At 47.8% G+C, this 13,963-nt stretch overlaps 4 protein-coding genes across 4 annotated transcripts; 2 read left to right on the top strand and 2 right to left on the bottom strand.

Annotated features, from left to right (window-relative positions):
- Positions 1–5,804: 5,804 nt before the first annotated feature.
- On the bottom strand, positions 5,805–6,538 carry F4807DRAFT_465032 (DUF1742-domain-containing protein; the record flags this gene model as incomplete). The annotated part of the gene is made up of 4 exons (XM_048002227.1): positions 5,805–5,919; positions 5,973–6,040; positions 6,097–6,369; positions 6,428–6,538. 4 exons carry the CDS (start codon positions 6,536–6,538, stop codon positions 5,805–5,807), a joined length of 567 nt encoding a protein of 188 aa, XP_047849583.1.
- A 364-nt stretch (positions 6,539–6,902) lies between these two features.
- Positions 6,903–8,598, top strand: F4807DRAFT_294436 (Rtt106-domain-containing protein). The gene is made up of 3 exons (XM_047994859.1): positions 6,903–7,138; positions 7,212–7,535; positions 7,589–8,598. The coding sequence occupies exons 1-3, from the start codon at positions 7,054–7,056 to the stop codon at positions 8,503–8,505; spliced, it is 1,326 nt and encodes a 441-aa protein (XP_047849582.1). The 5' UTR covers positions 6,903–7,053; the 3' UTR covers positions 8,506–8,598.
- Positions 8,599–8,712: 114 nt separating this feature from the next.
- Positions 8,713–10,102, bottom strand: F4807DRAFT_471313 (Aldo/keto reductase-like protein; the record flags this gene model as incomplete). Its single annotated transcript, XM_048002914.1, has 3 exons — positions 8,713–9,519; positions 9,585–9,938; positions 9,996–10,102. 3 exons carry the CDS (start codon positions 10,100–10,102, stop codon positions 8,931–8,933), a joined length of 1,050 nt encoding a protein of 349 aa, XP_047849581.1. The 3' UTR covers positions 8,713–8,930.
- Positions 10,103–11,700: 1,598 nt separating this feature from the next.
- Positions 11,701–13,918, top strand: F4807DRAFT_444379 (cytochrome P450). The gene is made up of 4 exons (XM_047999656.1): positions 11,701–12,294; positions 12,346–12,462; positions 12,521–13,295; positions 13,357–13,918. Exons 1-4 carry the CDS (start codon positions 12,088–12,090, stop codon positions 13,791–13,793), a joined length of 1,536 nt encoding a protein of 511 aa, XP_047849580.1. The 5' UTR covers positions 11,701–12,087; the 3' UTR covers positions 13,794–13,918.
- Positions 13,919–13,963: the final 45 nt, after the last annotated feature.

The raw sequence follows: 13,963 nt of genomic DNA, 5'->3' as shown, positions 1-13,963 counted from the left end.
ATGTATGAGATAAGTCATATGGAGGAAAAACTCCTTCGCGCTTCTTCCGCCCTTAATATTGACTATTATTACCTATGTATATGCGTGAATAGTATATTCCTAGTTGCAAGGTAAGCGATAACGTAATCGCGGAAATATGCCGCGTACCTAGGAATATACGTTCAGCAGCTGTGTCGACACTGATCATCAGGGTCCCTTAGCTTAAGCAATCTGTCGCGACATAAAACGTACTGTACACTAGGTACATACCTAGGAACGGGTTGCGGCTTACAGACGCGGGACGTGGATCATGCTATACATAGGAAAGATTGGGATATCCCTGGGTAAATTATCAAGCCACGTACGTTTAGGGCGTTCTATATTAGATCCCATTATCCATACAAAATCCATAGAGCATAACCTCGTCAGGATGTGGCTCGCAGACCGGCTTCGATCTCGCATATACGCCCATATACGAAAAGACGAACGAGCCGGCGAGTTATCCGTGCTTCGACGCCACCCTTCGCGCCTCGTCGTCCGTTCGTCACCAACGGGCGCAAAATGCCGCCTACCTTGGTAAGTGGTCGGACTATACCTATTCCCATACACGCCAAGGCGCGGGTGGCGTTTGTCGGAAAGTAGCATATAACTGTTATAGTAAATTTGTAGGTCTGGGTCTCTTTGGGGTCTCTAATATCATTCCTTTTGTTGCGTTGGTCGAATTTACTGACTTGCATGGTGCGGGCTGGGCTAGAACTACACTCACAACCTACCTAGGTACATAAAATCCCCAGATTTGGAACCGCTCATACCTTCCTAGCTTGGCCATCTACGTATGTCTTGAGGATTAGGTAGGCGTTTGTCGTTACCAAAGACGAGGCGATTGCGGGTCCTGCGGTTAAGGCTTAACTGAACTTGGCTATGGTTATGTTATGTACGTACGTTACTTCCTCCCACCGCGGGGAAAACTGGATCGATCCCGCGGACCGGATGGCGTCTGCCGGCAAGGCAAGGGGGTGGGCGCCGGGCGGGCTGCTGACTGCAGACGCGTTTTCGAATTCCGCGGAGTTGCACGGCAGCTAGGCAAGGTGAGGCACGGGGCTGGCAACGGGTAGATATAATCGATAGATTAGGTATATATGTAGATAGATTGCGACGCGGTTATCGTACCGTGGTGTCACGAAAGACCTTCCCGGGTATGCGAGTGGGGCGGCTGGAAAGGCGGAAAAGACGGGCCTGCTGCGGTTGGGAGAATGTTGGAACCCCCTTCCAAGCCTGAAGAGGATCGATAATGCCATATAGGTATCTACTGTAAGTGGGTATGTAATAGTGTATGCAGGCGCGGGTAAGAGGGGGCGGTCGGCCAGAGATGTGTCAAGTTAGGTAGGTTGGCTGGCTGCTGCGTGCTACATGCGTGCTTTGCTGGGATGGATGATGTTGCTAGGTTTTGTTTATTCCATTGCTGGCCGCTCAACCACATACGTGCTTTTGAGGGTCTGTGTCCCCGTGACGAAATCCCCCAGAAATCAGGAAGTCGGATCGTCCAATGGGCCTCGATGCTGGCGGCCGGGGCGATCGAATCGCCAGCGATGATACGTGTGCGCGTGCACGCATATGTACGTTGGGGGTCAAGCACAGAGCAACAGCAATAACGCCGTAAATATCCATTTCTCCTCTTCCTTTTTCTCGGTAGATACGAGACGCCGCCGGTCGGCCACCATGGTCAGATTCAGGTAACGACCGAGAGGATGAGCGAATTTCGCTGTTCCTCGGTTTTTGATGGTCGTAGAGGCCGAAATAAGCGTATTATTTAAGTGATCATGTCAGCAAAGCGGGAGCACACAAACTATGTGTTTTTGGCAGCACTAAATAACATGACCTTGTGTTGCAAGCGACCATGTGGCACAGGCGTAGATGCGGCTGGCCAGGCAAGAACATTATGTCCGAAAGATGGCCGCCGAGAGAGGAAATACCACCGAGTAGATCTCTGTGATAGTAGCCTCGTCCGTCGGCTGTATCTCGTAGGTCGGCCTCGGTGTGATTTAGATGGGGGTTAAGCAGCGTCAGGGAAGATGTTGTGCAAGTACGTATCTGCCAGGTGTAGGTTTCGATTTGGATTGTCCCATGTGGAATCGGGATGTTGGATTGGTTCGGCTAATCATAAGGATCTTGCGAGATCTGACTGCGGACCGTCCGCATTCTGCCCGCTGGGGGCGCATATTGCACCTAGCTTTTAACACCGAACCAAGTAAAAAAGGCTGTATGACGAAACACATCATAAGCCGTGTACGGACGTATGGTGCCATACATAGACAACTACCGGCTCCTTTTATCTTCGTGGATATACCGACGTATAGGTAATGCTGCGAGATCCTGCTTCAATACCGGAAATGATAGGTCCTAATTGTCGGATTCTATGGGGAAGCGTCCGATAGGAATGGACATTCGGGAGTCCCGAGTTTCGCGTATGTGAGGTTAGTCTCGTATGCACAACGCCAAAGACTGCGAACAATAAGAGGGATATGGCATGTTCCTAGAGTTAGGCACGTAATATATCCACGGCCGTGTACGTAGGTAGCACAACGTTGAAACCTGCTATCAAGCCTTTGCGGGATGGATATTCTGGAGTAGCACAACAAAGATTTCGAATGTTATGTTTCGACTCGGCCTGGCCCGGGCCGAAGTTCTAGTTCGTACTATCTATAGAGAAGGTCTTAGGATCTGAGCCTCTCTAACTTAGGGAAGAGCTTGCGATGTAGCATGGTGTTTGTGGATGGTGTGTCGTTAAGAGTCTCATGATGAGAAAAGAATATTCTTAGTAAGTTTCACGTCGGCGATTGACTTGGATTTAGCTAAGAACAGGCTCCTGGATGGTTACCGCCAAGCCCATTTAGTATCGTAGGGCTAGCCGCCAGCCCTATGCAGCCCAGTTTCGATAGGGTCGGCTTAGTGCATCCGGAGACTCAGCCACCGTCACGTCACAAAGAAGGCGGGAAACGCAAAAAACAAGAAGTCCCAGGTCTAGTCGTTTTAAGCGCCTGTGGTCTTTTTGTCGGAATATTGAAATGCGAGGGCCTGCGTAGTAAGCCGACGGGGATATAATAGTTTGCTCAGACCTGCAACTCTTATTTGACGCTTTGGACACCGAGGCCAACTCACCCGTAGTAGGTAACAAAAATGAGATTCCCCTCACGGAACAAACCGAGGGCCCGGGATCGGTGTCTGTGTAACATCAATGCGGAACCGTGAAGCGGGTAAATCACGGGATTCGTCGGGCTTTCCGTAATCCATCGAACGAGAAGGTGCGCTTGTGCCACTCAAGAGTTCTAGTTGTGATATACCCCTGAAATAGCGTCGGTGTGTCCTACAGAAGTCCCATCAGCAAAGATATGCCCCAATCTTGTCGATGTCCTTGGTTCATGATACTGTAAGATGATGAGGATGCTTCTGTATTATGACAGTACACACGATCTAGCCAGACTAACCGCAAGCCATAACATACATGTTTAACCTCATCAGGGGAAGTTTGCTAGTTGGTGGTTGCGTACGCCATAGGGTGCATTGACGATTTCTTGTGTACTTATGTAAGAGCCGGGAATTGCCATTATTGTCCTATGCACTGCAGAATAACTGTTAGAATTTCCTATAACCAACATTACCAAATCAAAGTCAGATATGTGCCGACCTATTGATTTTTTAAGTAGGTATAGGTGACATCATCCCCCACAGTTGGTCAGCTTTGTCGAGATGCGAGTCCGAGAAAATAGTTTCTGATTGCTTGCTGACAGCCCCGGCACTTCTGCAGTGATCCCTGTGCCGAAACTGTACCATAGAAGTATAATGGGTAGCTCGTAAGCCGCGGCCACAGCCGAGTGTAGCTCGAGGTATACAACTAATACTTAAGTAGATCCTTGTCCTATAGGGGTGCACGTAGAGACAGCGTAGACGAATTATTCGACGGTATTCTGAAGGATTGGGAGGGGGGTGTACTAATCTAGACCGTCAGCACTAATGTACGTCTTTCGAGTTAGACGGCCCCCGCGCAAATAGGCAACAAGATAGCCCGGTCCATCAGCCGGACCGAAGGTATTTAACGATATTTCATAGGACAAAAGAGTGATGGAAGTAAACCTAAAGGAGACGAAGACGGGTTGTGCAATGACCATCGAATACAGGCTTGGGTGTGGACCTATGGTATCAGGGATTGGATTAGGCACTTCCATATTGTGCCACTTTCGCGCCGTTGCGATGTCAAAAGCCTTCTGGGTTGAAGCAGCCCGAACTAGGATAGGCGACTTCCCGTAGTAATGGCAACTATCACCGAAACTAAACACAGTGAATCAATATGTAACGTGGGGGCGATGTGTAGGATAGATGCTGAAGAATAGTTAAACCCATATATTGCATCTCACGGCCAGCAGAATGCCGGATCTGTCCAGTTACACGAAGGTCGTGACCGATCACCGGGATAGATCCGAGTGCCCCAACATGGTACCCCTAAGGCTTATAACGGCTGAGGAGAGTCGGTAGACCCACATGACCCGTGTTACCTCTCGTAAGGCTGATACTTTTGAGGTGGCAGTCTGTATTCAATTTGCTTAGAGAAAACCCGAGTTTGGCCGAAACACAGATTTTGGAGAGCGCAGATTCATGTTGCACATTTAACGTTACCTTTCCTGCGGCCTTGAAGAGCTTCTCAAAAGGGGGAAAGTGAGCGCTGTCCACTTGCAGGATAAAATAACAACACCCCTTTATCATCGCACACACGCACACAATATGCGCCGAGTCCGTTGTAGAAAAGACGAGTATGACTTCTTAGATGCAAGAGCAACCAGTGGTATCCCCGTGACTTCGTTGAGACGTATCGGTTGCATTAATGCTGCATCGGTTCATCAACGCGGTTGATGGCCGGTAGATCGACCACTTCTAGGCATTGGGTGTCACAGCATACACTGCCTCTATTCGAAATGGTATCATCAGACCTCGTGTCGTGTGTTGTCGATGCAATGTAAGCGCTAACCTTCGTGCATTGGGTCGCAGAAGCGATGAAGTTGTTGACTAAGTGGGCAACTCGCTAATTCTCCATAGAGGCGCATAGCATTTTCCCAGCATCATGGGCAGCACATATGATGCAATGTGACGAGGACAAAGCTCTTTAAGTACCTGCCGTCAACATCCGGGGCGGAACATAAGATATTGACGTTGAACCATAGAGTAAATTTGTTGGCAAGAAAGTATTGTCAGCCTTATAAGGCGTTTCGGCGTTTTGAAGGCTTACTTCAGTGAAGCCAATCGTTTTCGGTGGTCAGCTTGTCAATGTTTACTCCATAGCCTATTGCTTTGCAGGGCAAGCCACCGAATTGAGATAGATGCAACTAGGCAAATACGGCAAAGATAATCGTCTGGTGTGTCCCTAGAGCGGTAAGATGGTGTGTTGATGTGAAGCAAATGCGCATTCCCGCAGCGGTATGCCGGTCCAAGGCACGACCTATTCGGCTTACCATATCTATCAAGCGGGTACTCGACAGGAGTACTTCGGGCCATGAAGTAAGTACTTTATAGGTATCTCAAAAACTCATTGCTTAGCGACCAGGGTATATATTCCAATGATGACCATTGATTCGCTGAATGTAAAGTATTCTTTCTAGATGCCATTGCTTTTCAACAAAGCATGTTAGCCTGGATAGGCTTGTACATGTCTAAGAGCGCAATGTGAATGGAGACAGGGAGAGTTGCGGGGGGTCCAAGTTGCTTGGCAGGTTTGGAGCATACTGCCTAGGTAGGTACTGAGATGGGGACCACTTGAAGCTAGGGAGATTCACCTTTTAAGGCAAGTTCTTAGGAACGGACGGAAAGAAGTTGGGGTTATTTAAGCGTTCCCGGTTTCTTTTAGCCATCTCGACTTGGCGTTTCTTGTCTAGCCGTTGCTGATAGAAAGTTCTGCAGATTATCAGCAAAGACAGTCATCATTCAAAACAGGAACGTATATAAACCTTTGCAATGAGAACACCCTTGGCTCTTCCTCTGGGTTCGGTGATGTCTTGTCTTCCGCCTTATCCATCTACATAAATCAATTAGCAAAGATTTGATACGCCGAGTGTCCGGATAGAAATATACTTTGGAGTCCGGTTTTGGATCATCTTTCTTGCCGTCTTTCTTGTCGTCCTTTTTGGTCTCCTTTTCCTCCCCATCTTTCGTTTTATCTGAATCCTTAGGTGGGTTGGTTTCTTTCTCTTTCTTCTTACGTTGCTTTTCCTCGTATTCCTTTTTGACACGTTCAAGCTCTTCTTCCATCTCCCTTTTCTTCTTGGCCGCAACAGCTTCCTGGTCAATGATAGGAGAACAGAACCCCCTATCTTTTAGATGACTGGGGCATACATAGAAGAAGTCCTAAGAGTGCATTCATCAGAAGAAAGCGTCTCTAGAGACATGAGAAGTCGCAACACACCTTACTCTCCGGGGTGATAAGAACGCTGGTAGTAGGTTTGAAGCAGACCTCACATGCTTTAGCCGAGGTGTCGGCTACCTTTCGATGGTTCCATATATTTGGAAAAGACATGGCTCTCTCCGCATTGAATCGAGAACAGACAGCTAGAAAACGTACAGCTCAAAACTCCTAGAATATCATAAATCAAAGGAGGACTGACGCTGACCTTGTTTGTCCAACATTAGAGAAGCAGACAGTGATAGCTTGGGGTAAGAAGGTATCGGATGTGTGTTTCGAGATGTGGGGTCGGAGTTGGACCTCATCGCAGGTTGCGCCACATTCATGTATACGTGAATGTGGCGCTGAAAAATGCCCCGGCGATTGCAATAAAGGGTGATATGGATACGATAAGGCAGGCGCGGCTTACAGCTTTCCAAGGCATTTGAGGACCCCTGTACGTCATTGCTTAGCAGTAGCAAAACTCTTAGCGCAAAACAATATTTAGTTAACTTCCAAACAACATCATAGTATTGGAATCGTCACCCGAAAAGCGAACGAAGGTCTCTTGCTATTTCTTCAACAACTTTACTCAATCTCATTGACGATTTATTTGGGGTTCTACCCCATACCAATTTCTCTTTGACGCCATGGCCGATGGTCTAGATACTGAGAGATTGGACTCCGTATTCAAGTCGCGACCAGATATTTTAAAGGATATCCACAAGGCTGCCGGTATATTACCTGTTTTAGACCCCTACGCATTTAAAACCTTTTGACTTCTATTGTCGCTTACCCAAACATGTAGATTCTCCGTCGCGAATCCAGCTATTCAACAAGATTGCAAGCTTTGTCTATGAGCAGATCGGCGACCAACAATCCTCTTCGTCATCCCTCAAGCGACGCCGAGTAGACATCGAACCCTCACAAAATGGAAACACCCAAGATGTCGCGGCACCAACTGTAGAGGATGTAGCTAGCGAGAATATATTGCTGGAAATAAAAGATATATCCGTATCTATTCCACAGCGCAAGAAGTTTGAGCTATGCTTCACCCCTAAACATATATATGCCCGAACCCCAGGCACAACGGCACCTTTACCTAATATAGTATACGCGTGGAAAGATATTGGTATGCATTTCCAACCAACTTATAGCCCGATGATAAGGCTAATCACAGTACAGAATACGCTTTCTACCTTCCCGTGCCTGAGAAAACCCAGGTTCAGCACAACTACATCTTGTTCCCTCGAAACTCCTTTTCCTTATCCAAATCAGGGACGCCAACTGAAGAACCGCTTGTATTCACCGTGTCAGCAGGTGCACCAAAACCAGGTTCGATTGGGGGACCGAATGCAAGTGCTGCTTCTGCCGTCTCCGACTCCTATACCACCCTCTTCAACTGGGCCTTGAATAAGTGTCTTCAGGCAGCCGGAAACAACGTGCAGATCGTAGCAGCCGATCCTACGAAATTTCACAGCAAAGTTCGTCAGCCACATCGACCAAAGGAACCGGCCGTTCACGTGAAGGCTTTCAGGGGGTCGAAGGAAGGTTTTCTTTTCTTCCTAGAGACCGGAATCCTGTGGGGCTTCAAGAAACCCCTGCTATTCATACCGCTGGATAAGATTGCCGCCGTGAGCTATACGAGCGTGCTACAGCGCACATTCAATGTGGTGGTTGAGGTTTACACGGGTGAAGGCGGCGATACCGAGACAACCGAGGAGATTGAATTCGCAATGCTGGATCAGGAGGACTACGGAGGCATCAACGAAGACTACGTCATGAAATATAAGCTTCAGGACCGAAGTATGGCAGATCAACGTAAGGCAAAGAGGGAATTGGCAGAGAACGCGAAGGGGAAGAAAGATGCCGACGATGAAGGAGAGGATGCGAATGGTCATGTTGGTGAAGACGGCATGACAGAACTAGAAAGAGCCCAGATGGAAGCCGAGCAGCAGTTGCAAGACGAAGAGGATGAAGACGAGGAGGACTATGATCCTGGCTCGGAAGGTGATAGCGAAGGCTCGGGAACTAGCGACGATGAAGACAACGATGATGATGACGACGCGGAGGACGACGAAATGGGTGAGGATGATGAGTAAGAGGTCACTCCAGGACAGCGATGGCAGTATCACACGTATCAACAGCGGGCATGTAATAGGACCTACTACAGCCAAGTAGGTAAACGTTATTTCTGCCGAGTATTTCGTTTCGGCGAGGCACGGGCTTAGAAAAGAGTCAACGGAATACTGGCTTCGACCTTCGAATATCGTATTATAGTGACTTCCTAGGTACGTCATTTCAGTCGGCTTCAGCCTTGCTCATGACCTTAGCCTGCATGGGACGCATGGATTTCTTCCGGCAACTTATTCGTTACACATCGGGCATAGGTATCACCCCCATTTAGGACGATACGGTGGATACTATGGATAATGCAACATATGAATATTTTTACGCAGGTATATTGATCCTCATGGTGTGACTTAGGTACGAGTTCGTCCATCTGCTTCCTCCAAATGATTGAGACTTACAAAGGAACAGTATCCTGGAGCTGTGCAGGAGGAATCGATCCGAGCTGGGTGTTTCGAATACCGGCAACTTGCATGTTTCCAATGAGTTCTCTCACTTGCTTGTTCTCCTCGGCGGAAACCGTGACATTTAGCGCACCCAAGTTTTCCTCCAGGTACCTAGTTGATTTAGTACCAGGGATGGGGAAAAAGTCATCTCCCTGTGCCATAATCCATGCTAGCACCACCTGGCTTGCCGTGTGGCCCTTTGCGTTTGCGAACGCCTCGAACTTTTTCACCAGCTCCAAGTTCTTCGGGAAGTTTTCCTTGCTGTATCTCGGAACCATCCGCCGGTAATCTGTCGGCTCGAAGTCGTCGGGAGATTTGTAACGGCCCGTCAGGAAACCTCGTCCGAGAGGCGAGTAAGCTACCACAGCAACTCCTAGTTCCCGGCAGGTGGCAAGCAAATTAGTCCCCTGTTCGTTTTCGATATCCAATGTCCAAGGGTTATATTCGACCTGGACTGCGCTGATTGGGTGAATTGCGTGGGCCCGTCGAAGCGTGTTAGACGAACATTCGGATAGTCCAAGATACTTAATCTTGCCTTCCCTAGCACATTCAAGTTAGTGATTCTGCTCGCTCTGTGCTCGAACTGTTTCCCTTCGACCCCTTACTTCTTGAGCTGCACCATGGCCTCCACCGTCTTCTCAACGGGGGTTTTCTGATCGAATCGATGACAATAGAAAAGGTCAATGCTATCGAGCCCGAGTCGCTTCAAAGACCGCTCGCAGCTTGTACGGCAATTCTCAGGGGAGCTATCCACGGTGATAGCGATCGCGCCCTCAGGCGTCCGCTCTAACCCAAGCGCCCATTTTGTGGCTAGGAAGATATCGCGTTTTCGTTCAGGATGTTTCTTGAACCATTTACCCACGAGGTCTTCACTATCCCCATAAGTACATGCAGTATCCCAGAATATTTCACCAAGCTCCCAGGCTCGGTCAAGAATCTTATGTCGTTCCTCATCAGATCTTTGCACAGAGTTAGTCGTATAGTTGCTAGCGATCTTCTAGTTACTTAGACATTACCCCACTTTGCCATATCCAACACTCAAGCCCATCAAGCCAAAGCCAAGCTTCGGGACTTGAGGGCCATCCTTTCCTAATTGACCAGTTAAGAGCTTCACAGGAGACATGATTCTAGTTGAATTGTAGGAAGATTGGTTCTTAGGGATATCGTTGGTTAGTCAAGAGAACTAAAGCTTTGTTGGTTGGTGGTCGAGTCTGTATAACGGGTAGCGCGACAGGTTTATATCTTCAATACCCCCTTTCCCTTTACTATCGCACGGAGCTACCTAGTAATTATACCTGTGCACAGAACCGCCACAATCGTCATCTCGAATATACTTGAGTAAATTACTGTCTGGTTACGCAACCCGCCGAAGTTGCTAGCGCCACTCACCTAGAAAATCAGGATGACAAAGGACGTGTTTCGGCGATAAGGATTTTAGGCCGTAATTGTTACTTGATTTACCAAAGATCATATCCAGTCTCATGTCAGAAAACATCTCATCGCAGTGAAGTCCCCTCGTCGCTCCACGGATTCAATGCAACATAATTCCGACAACGATATTTGCGAGACGCATTCGGATGGGATTAGGCCCATCGTGCATTAAATCCGGCTTTGGCCCTCCATTAGCAGTAGTTCCTCGCTCTTGGCCTCGATTACGTTCTGACTAATCTGCAACAAGGCAAACCTACCTAGGTATGACGTCGCGAGTATGAAGCGTCGGGTTGACTATGAGTAAAATTTACATATTTTGTAAGCTATTTGAACATAATTCCTTCATCTCAAGAACGATATGCCTATTCTCATCTTATTTTGGGCTACTATTTAATAGGATGGTACGGAATATCCACGGTAGCATGTCTCATTCCCTGTTTTGTTACATAGGATCGCTTTAGTGATATTCGGACATAAAAATTCTTGACGCCGGCAGACTCATTGCCTTTCGCCTGTCCCCAGCCGACAAGCCGTCGCTACTAATACGTTTGTTGTTTGCTTAGACGTAGTTACATTGGCTCTGAGGCAACATCTATAGACGGTTTTTCAAGATATATAATCCACCGTATCCATGTGTGAAATTATATGTCATATCTTGAATCGGGTGAACATTTGGGGTTTCGATATACAGCATCAACTCAAAGATTGCACTACATAAACCAAAATGATGCTTAGTCGTGATTTGTGATTCTTTCACAATTGTAAATAATCCAAAATAAAATATCCATTTAACTATCAGGTTATCCGCCATGCATTGTATAAACACAGTTAGGAGTTCAAATAGACTCAAGTATTATGTAAGCGTTGTAAGGGAGCAGCTACCCCTTTTACTATGGAAGTAGATATCCCCCACTGACACTAGAGCATCCAGGGATATCTGGGCACCGGTATTTTCGCGGGATAATATCCCATGTGCCTAACACTGGAATAAGAATTAACTATTATAAATATCCAGTCTCTGTAACATATCATTTTGAACGTTATAGAAAATGAAATATTCCTAGTAACTCAGTCATTGACTTACGCGTCCTTAAACGTGCAAAGGTTATTCGGTTTCCGTATATGGACTTTTATATGGGATCATCCCTCAAGCCTCACGGAAATAGTTGCCGCACATGCAGTTGGTGATTTCAATGGGTGGATCCCATGTTCTTCCTCAAATCAAGTAATCGTATTCGTCATCTAGCAGTTCCAATTGGTAGGGGAATTAAAGCTTAACTCAGCTACTGGCTTAGTTGTTACGTCAATAGCCGCATTTGTATTTGTGTTATTGCAAACTACGTTTCGTATGTTTCGTAAAGCGTATCCGTATTCGGAAAGGAGAACGCCTCTGATTGGCTTTTGACCCCTGGATAAACCTTTAATGCTTCAAAACATTACTATTTTTTAGATTGCGGAGATTGAAAAATCCGGGTAGATATCGTGGAGGTGGATCGGATCTGGAACGGCTCGCTTACGATGCAACCACGCGAAGAGATGAAACGGTAGCCATGTGGAGGGGAATTAAAAGCGAAGTAGCGAAGGGGAATATAAAACCTCTTGCCTTCGTACGGGCTGTATCGACCATTGTACTCCCAACTCCATCTAGATATACGCGCCATTGGAGTTACGTTTGAGATGGAGGCCCTCCAACATGTTCTCCCCGCAGGATTGCCTGTATCTGTCCAGGTGATCGCCGCAACCCTGGTGCTTGGCATTATCTATTCGCTAGTCACCGCAGATCGACCATTCACTGGATTTCCAATAATCTCAATCGATGGGAAAAGCCCCATGAAGAGTTGGATAGAGCATGGCAAAGAAACATTGGAGGAAGGACTACGAAGAGTATGATGGGTGTGATCTTCGCCTAACTATTTCCACTAACGTGATGTGCAGGTCGCTGGTCCGTTCCAAGTCGTAACGGGAACTGGTCCGAAGATTGTCTTGTCCAATAAATTCGCCGACGAGCTCCGCAATCACCCTCATCTGAACTTCAACAAGGCCTTTGCCAAGGTATATAGGCCGTACTTTATCTCCGCCTTGGAATACAAGAAGTCACTGACAGAATTAGGACTTTGCGGTGGGATACCCAGGTTTCGACGGCATGCGAGTAGGCTTAAGCGATGACGAACTAATCCAGGAGACTGTACGAGTGAAGTTAACCCAATCCCTGGGCTTGATCACGGAGGATCTCGTGGACGAGACGACCGACGCATTGCACCATGTCTTCGGTGAGAGTGAGGAATGGACTACTAGCTTAATTAGGGAAGACATGCTAGAAGTTGTCGCTCGACTTTCGTCGAGAGTGTTCTTAGGAAAAGAATTATGCCGTAACCGCAGATGGCTCGACATCTCCAAGTCTTACACCGTCGACGTATTCGTGGCGTCGGCTCTTATGCGAGCTGTTCCAGCAATGTTCCGACCTATCGCCTACCTGCTGATACCGCAATCCAAGAAATTGCGGCAGGCCGTCAGGGATGCGCGTGATCTCATCGAACCCGAGGTAGCACGCCGCAAGGCGGCTGTTGATGCGGCGAGAGCAGCAGGGATGAAGCCGCCCAAGATCGCAGACACGATTGGTTGGATGTATGAAGTCTCCAGAGGCAGAGAAACCGACTTCGTCGCTGGCCAGCTTTCGCTGACAACGGCTGCTATTCACACGACGACGGAGACGAGCTGTTCGGCATTGTTTGATATCTGCCAATATCCCGAAGTTGCCCAGCAGCTCCGAGAGGAGATCATTCAGGTTATCGGCGAGCACGGTTGGGCCAAGACTTCCATATATAAGCTCAAACTTATGGACAGCTTTTTGAAGGAAGGACAGAGACTGCGCCCAATGAGTTATTGTATGTTTGAAATGGCTACATGTTCTTCTTATTTTCTTTGGGCCAGCTAACAAAAGACCAGCTACAATGCACCGATACGTGGAAAAGCCCACGAAGATTTCCGACGGCACTGTTTTACCGGAGGGTTCGCGCATAATACTGACTACGAACTATATGGACTCGACGATCTACTCGGAGCCGGAGAAGTTCGATGCCGCCCGGTTCTTGAAGATGCGACAACAGCCCGGCCAGGAGAATAGTTGGCAACTTGTGACGACTAGCCCGGCGCATACCGGCTTCGGCCATGGGCAGCATGCTTGCCCAGGCCGATTCTTTGCCTCGAATGAACTGAAGATCGCGCTGTGCCACCTTCTGCTCAAATACGATTGGAGATTCGTTCCAGGCGAGGGCAGGCCGGCTTACCGAACTGCTGAGACGCACAACAGTGTCGATCAGGCATCGAAAATCCAATTTCGACGGAGGCAGCCGGAGATTGACCTCGATATACTAGCCGATTGATACGAAGGGTCGGTTTATTATCTATAGTGTAGTAGCAGTTACTCCGTAGCGTTTGATGTATTTTGGTCTATAATTGAAATTAGCTATCGGAATTGTTGCTCTTCCACTACCCCCTGCCCCCGTCCGCCTGTTCGCTTGCCTCAGCCACACCTTCAGCGAAACTGCACAGA

This window comes from Annulohypoxylon truncatum (assembly GCF_022578515.1).
Source record: "Annulohypoxylon truncatum strain CBS 140777 unplaced genomic scaffold F4807scaffold_47, whole genome shotgun sequence".
Taxonomy (NCBI): Eukaryota; Fungi; Ascomycota; class Sordariomycetes; order Xylariales; family Hypoxylaceae; genus Annulohypoxylon; species Annulohypoxylon truncatum.
This window is presented reverse-complemented; position numbering and strand designations above follow the sequence as displayed.

Coding starts and splice junctions, on each gene's coding strand:
- F4807DRAFT_294436 (XM_047994859.1), top strand. CDS start 7,054: ATGGCCGATGGTCTAGATACTGAGAGATTGGACTCCGTATTCAAGTCG. Junction 7,139..7,211: donor GGATATCCACAAGGCTGCCG/GTATATTACCTG, acceptor CCAAACATGTAG/ATTCTCCGTCGCGAATCCAG. Junction 7,536..7,588: donor ATACGCGTGGAAAGATATTG/GTATGCATTTCC, acceptor ATCACAGTACAG/AATACGCTTTCTACCTTCCC.
- F4807DRAFT_444379 (XM_047999656.1), top strand. CDS start 12,088: ATGGAGGCCCTCCAACATGTTCTCCCCGCAGGATTGCCTGTATCTGTC. Junction 12,295..12,345: donor TGGAGGAAGGACTACGAAGA/GTATGATGGGTG, acceptor CGTGATGTGCAG/GTCGCTGGTCCGTTCCAAGT. Junction 13,296..13,356: donor ACTGCGCCCAATGAGTTATT/GTATGTTTGAAA, acceptor ACAAAAGACCAG/CTACAATGCACCGATACGTG.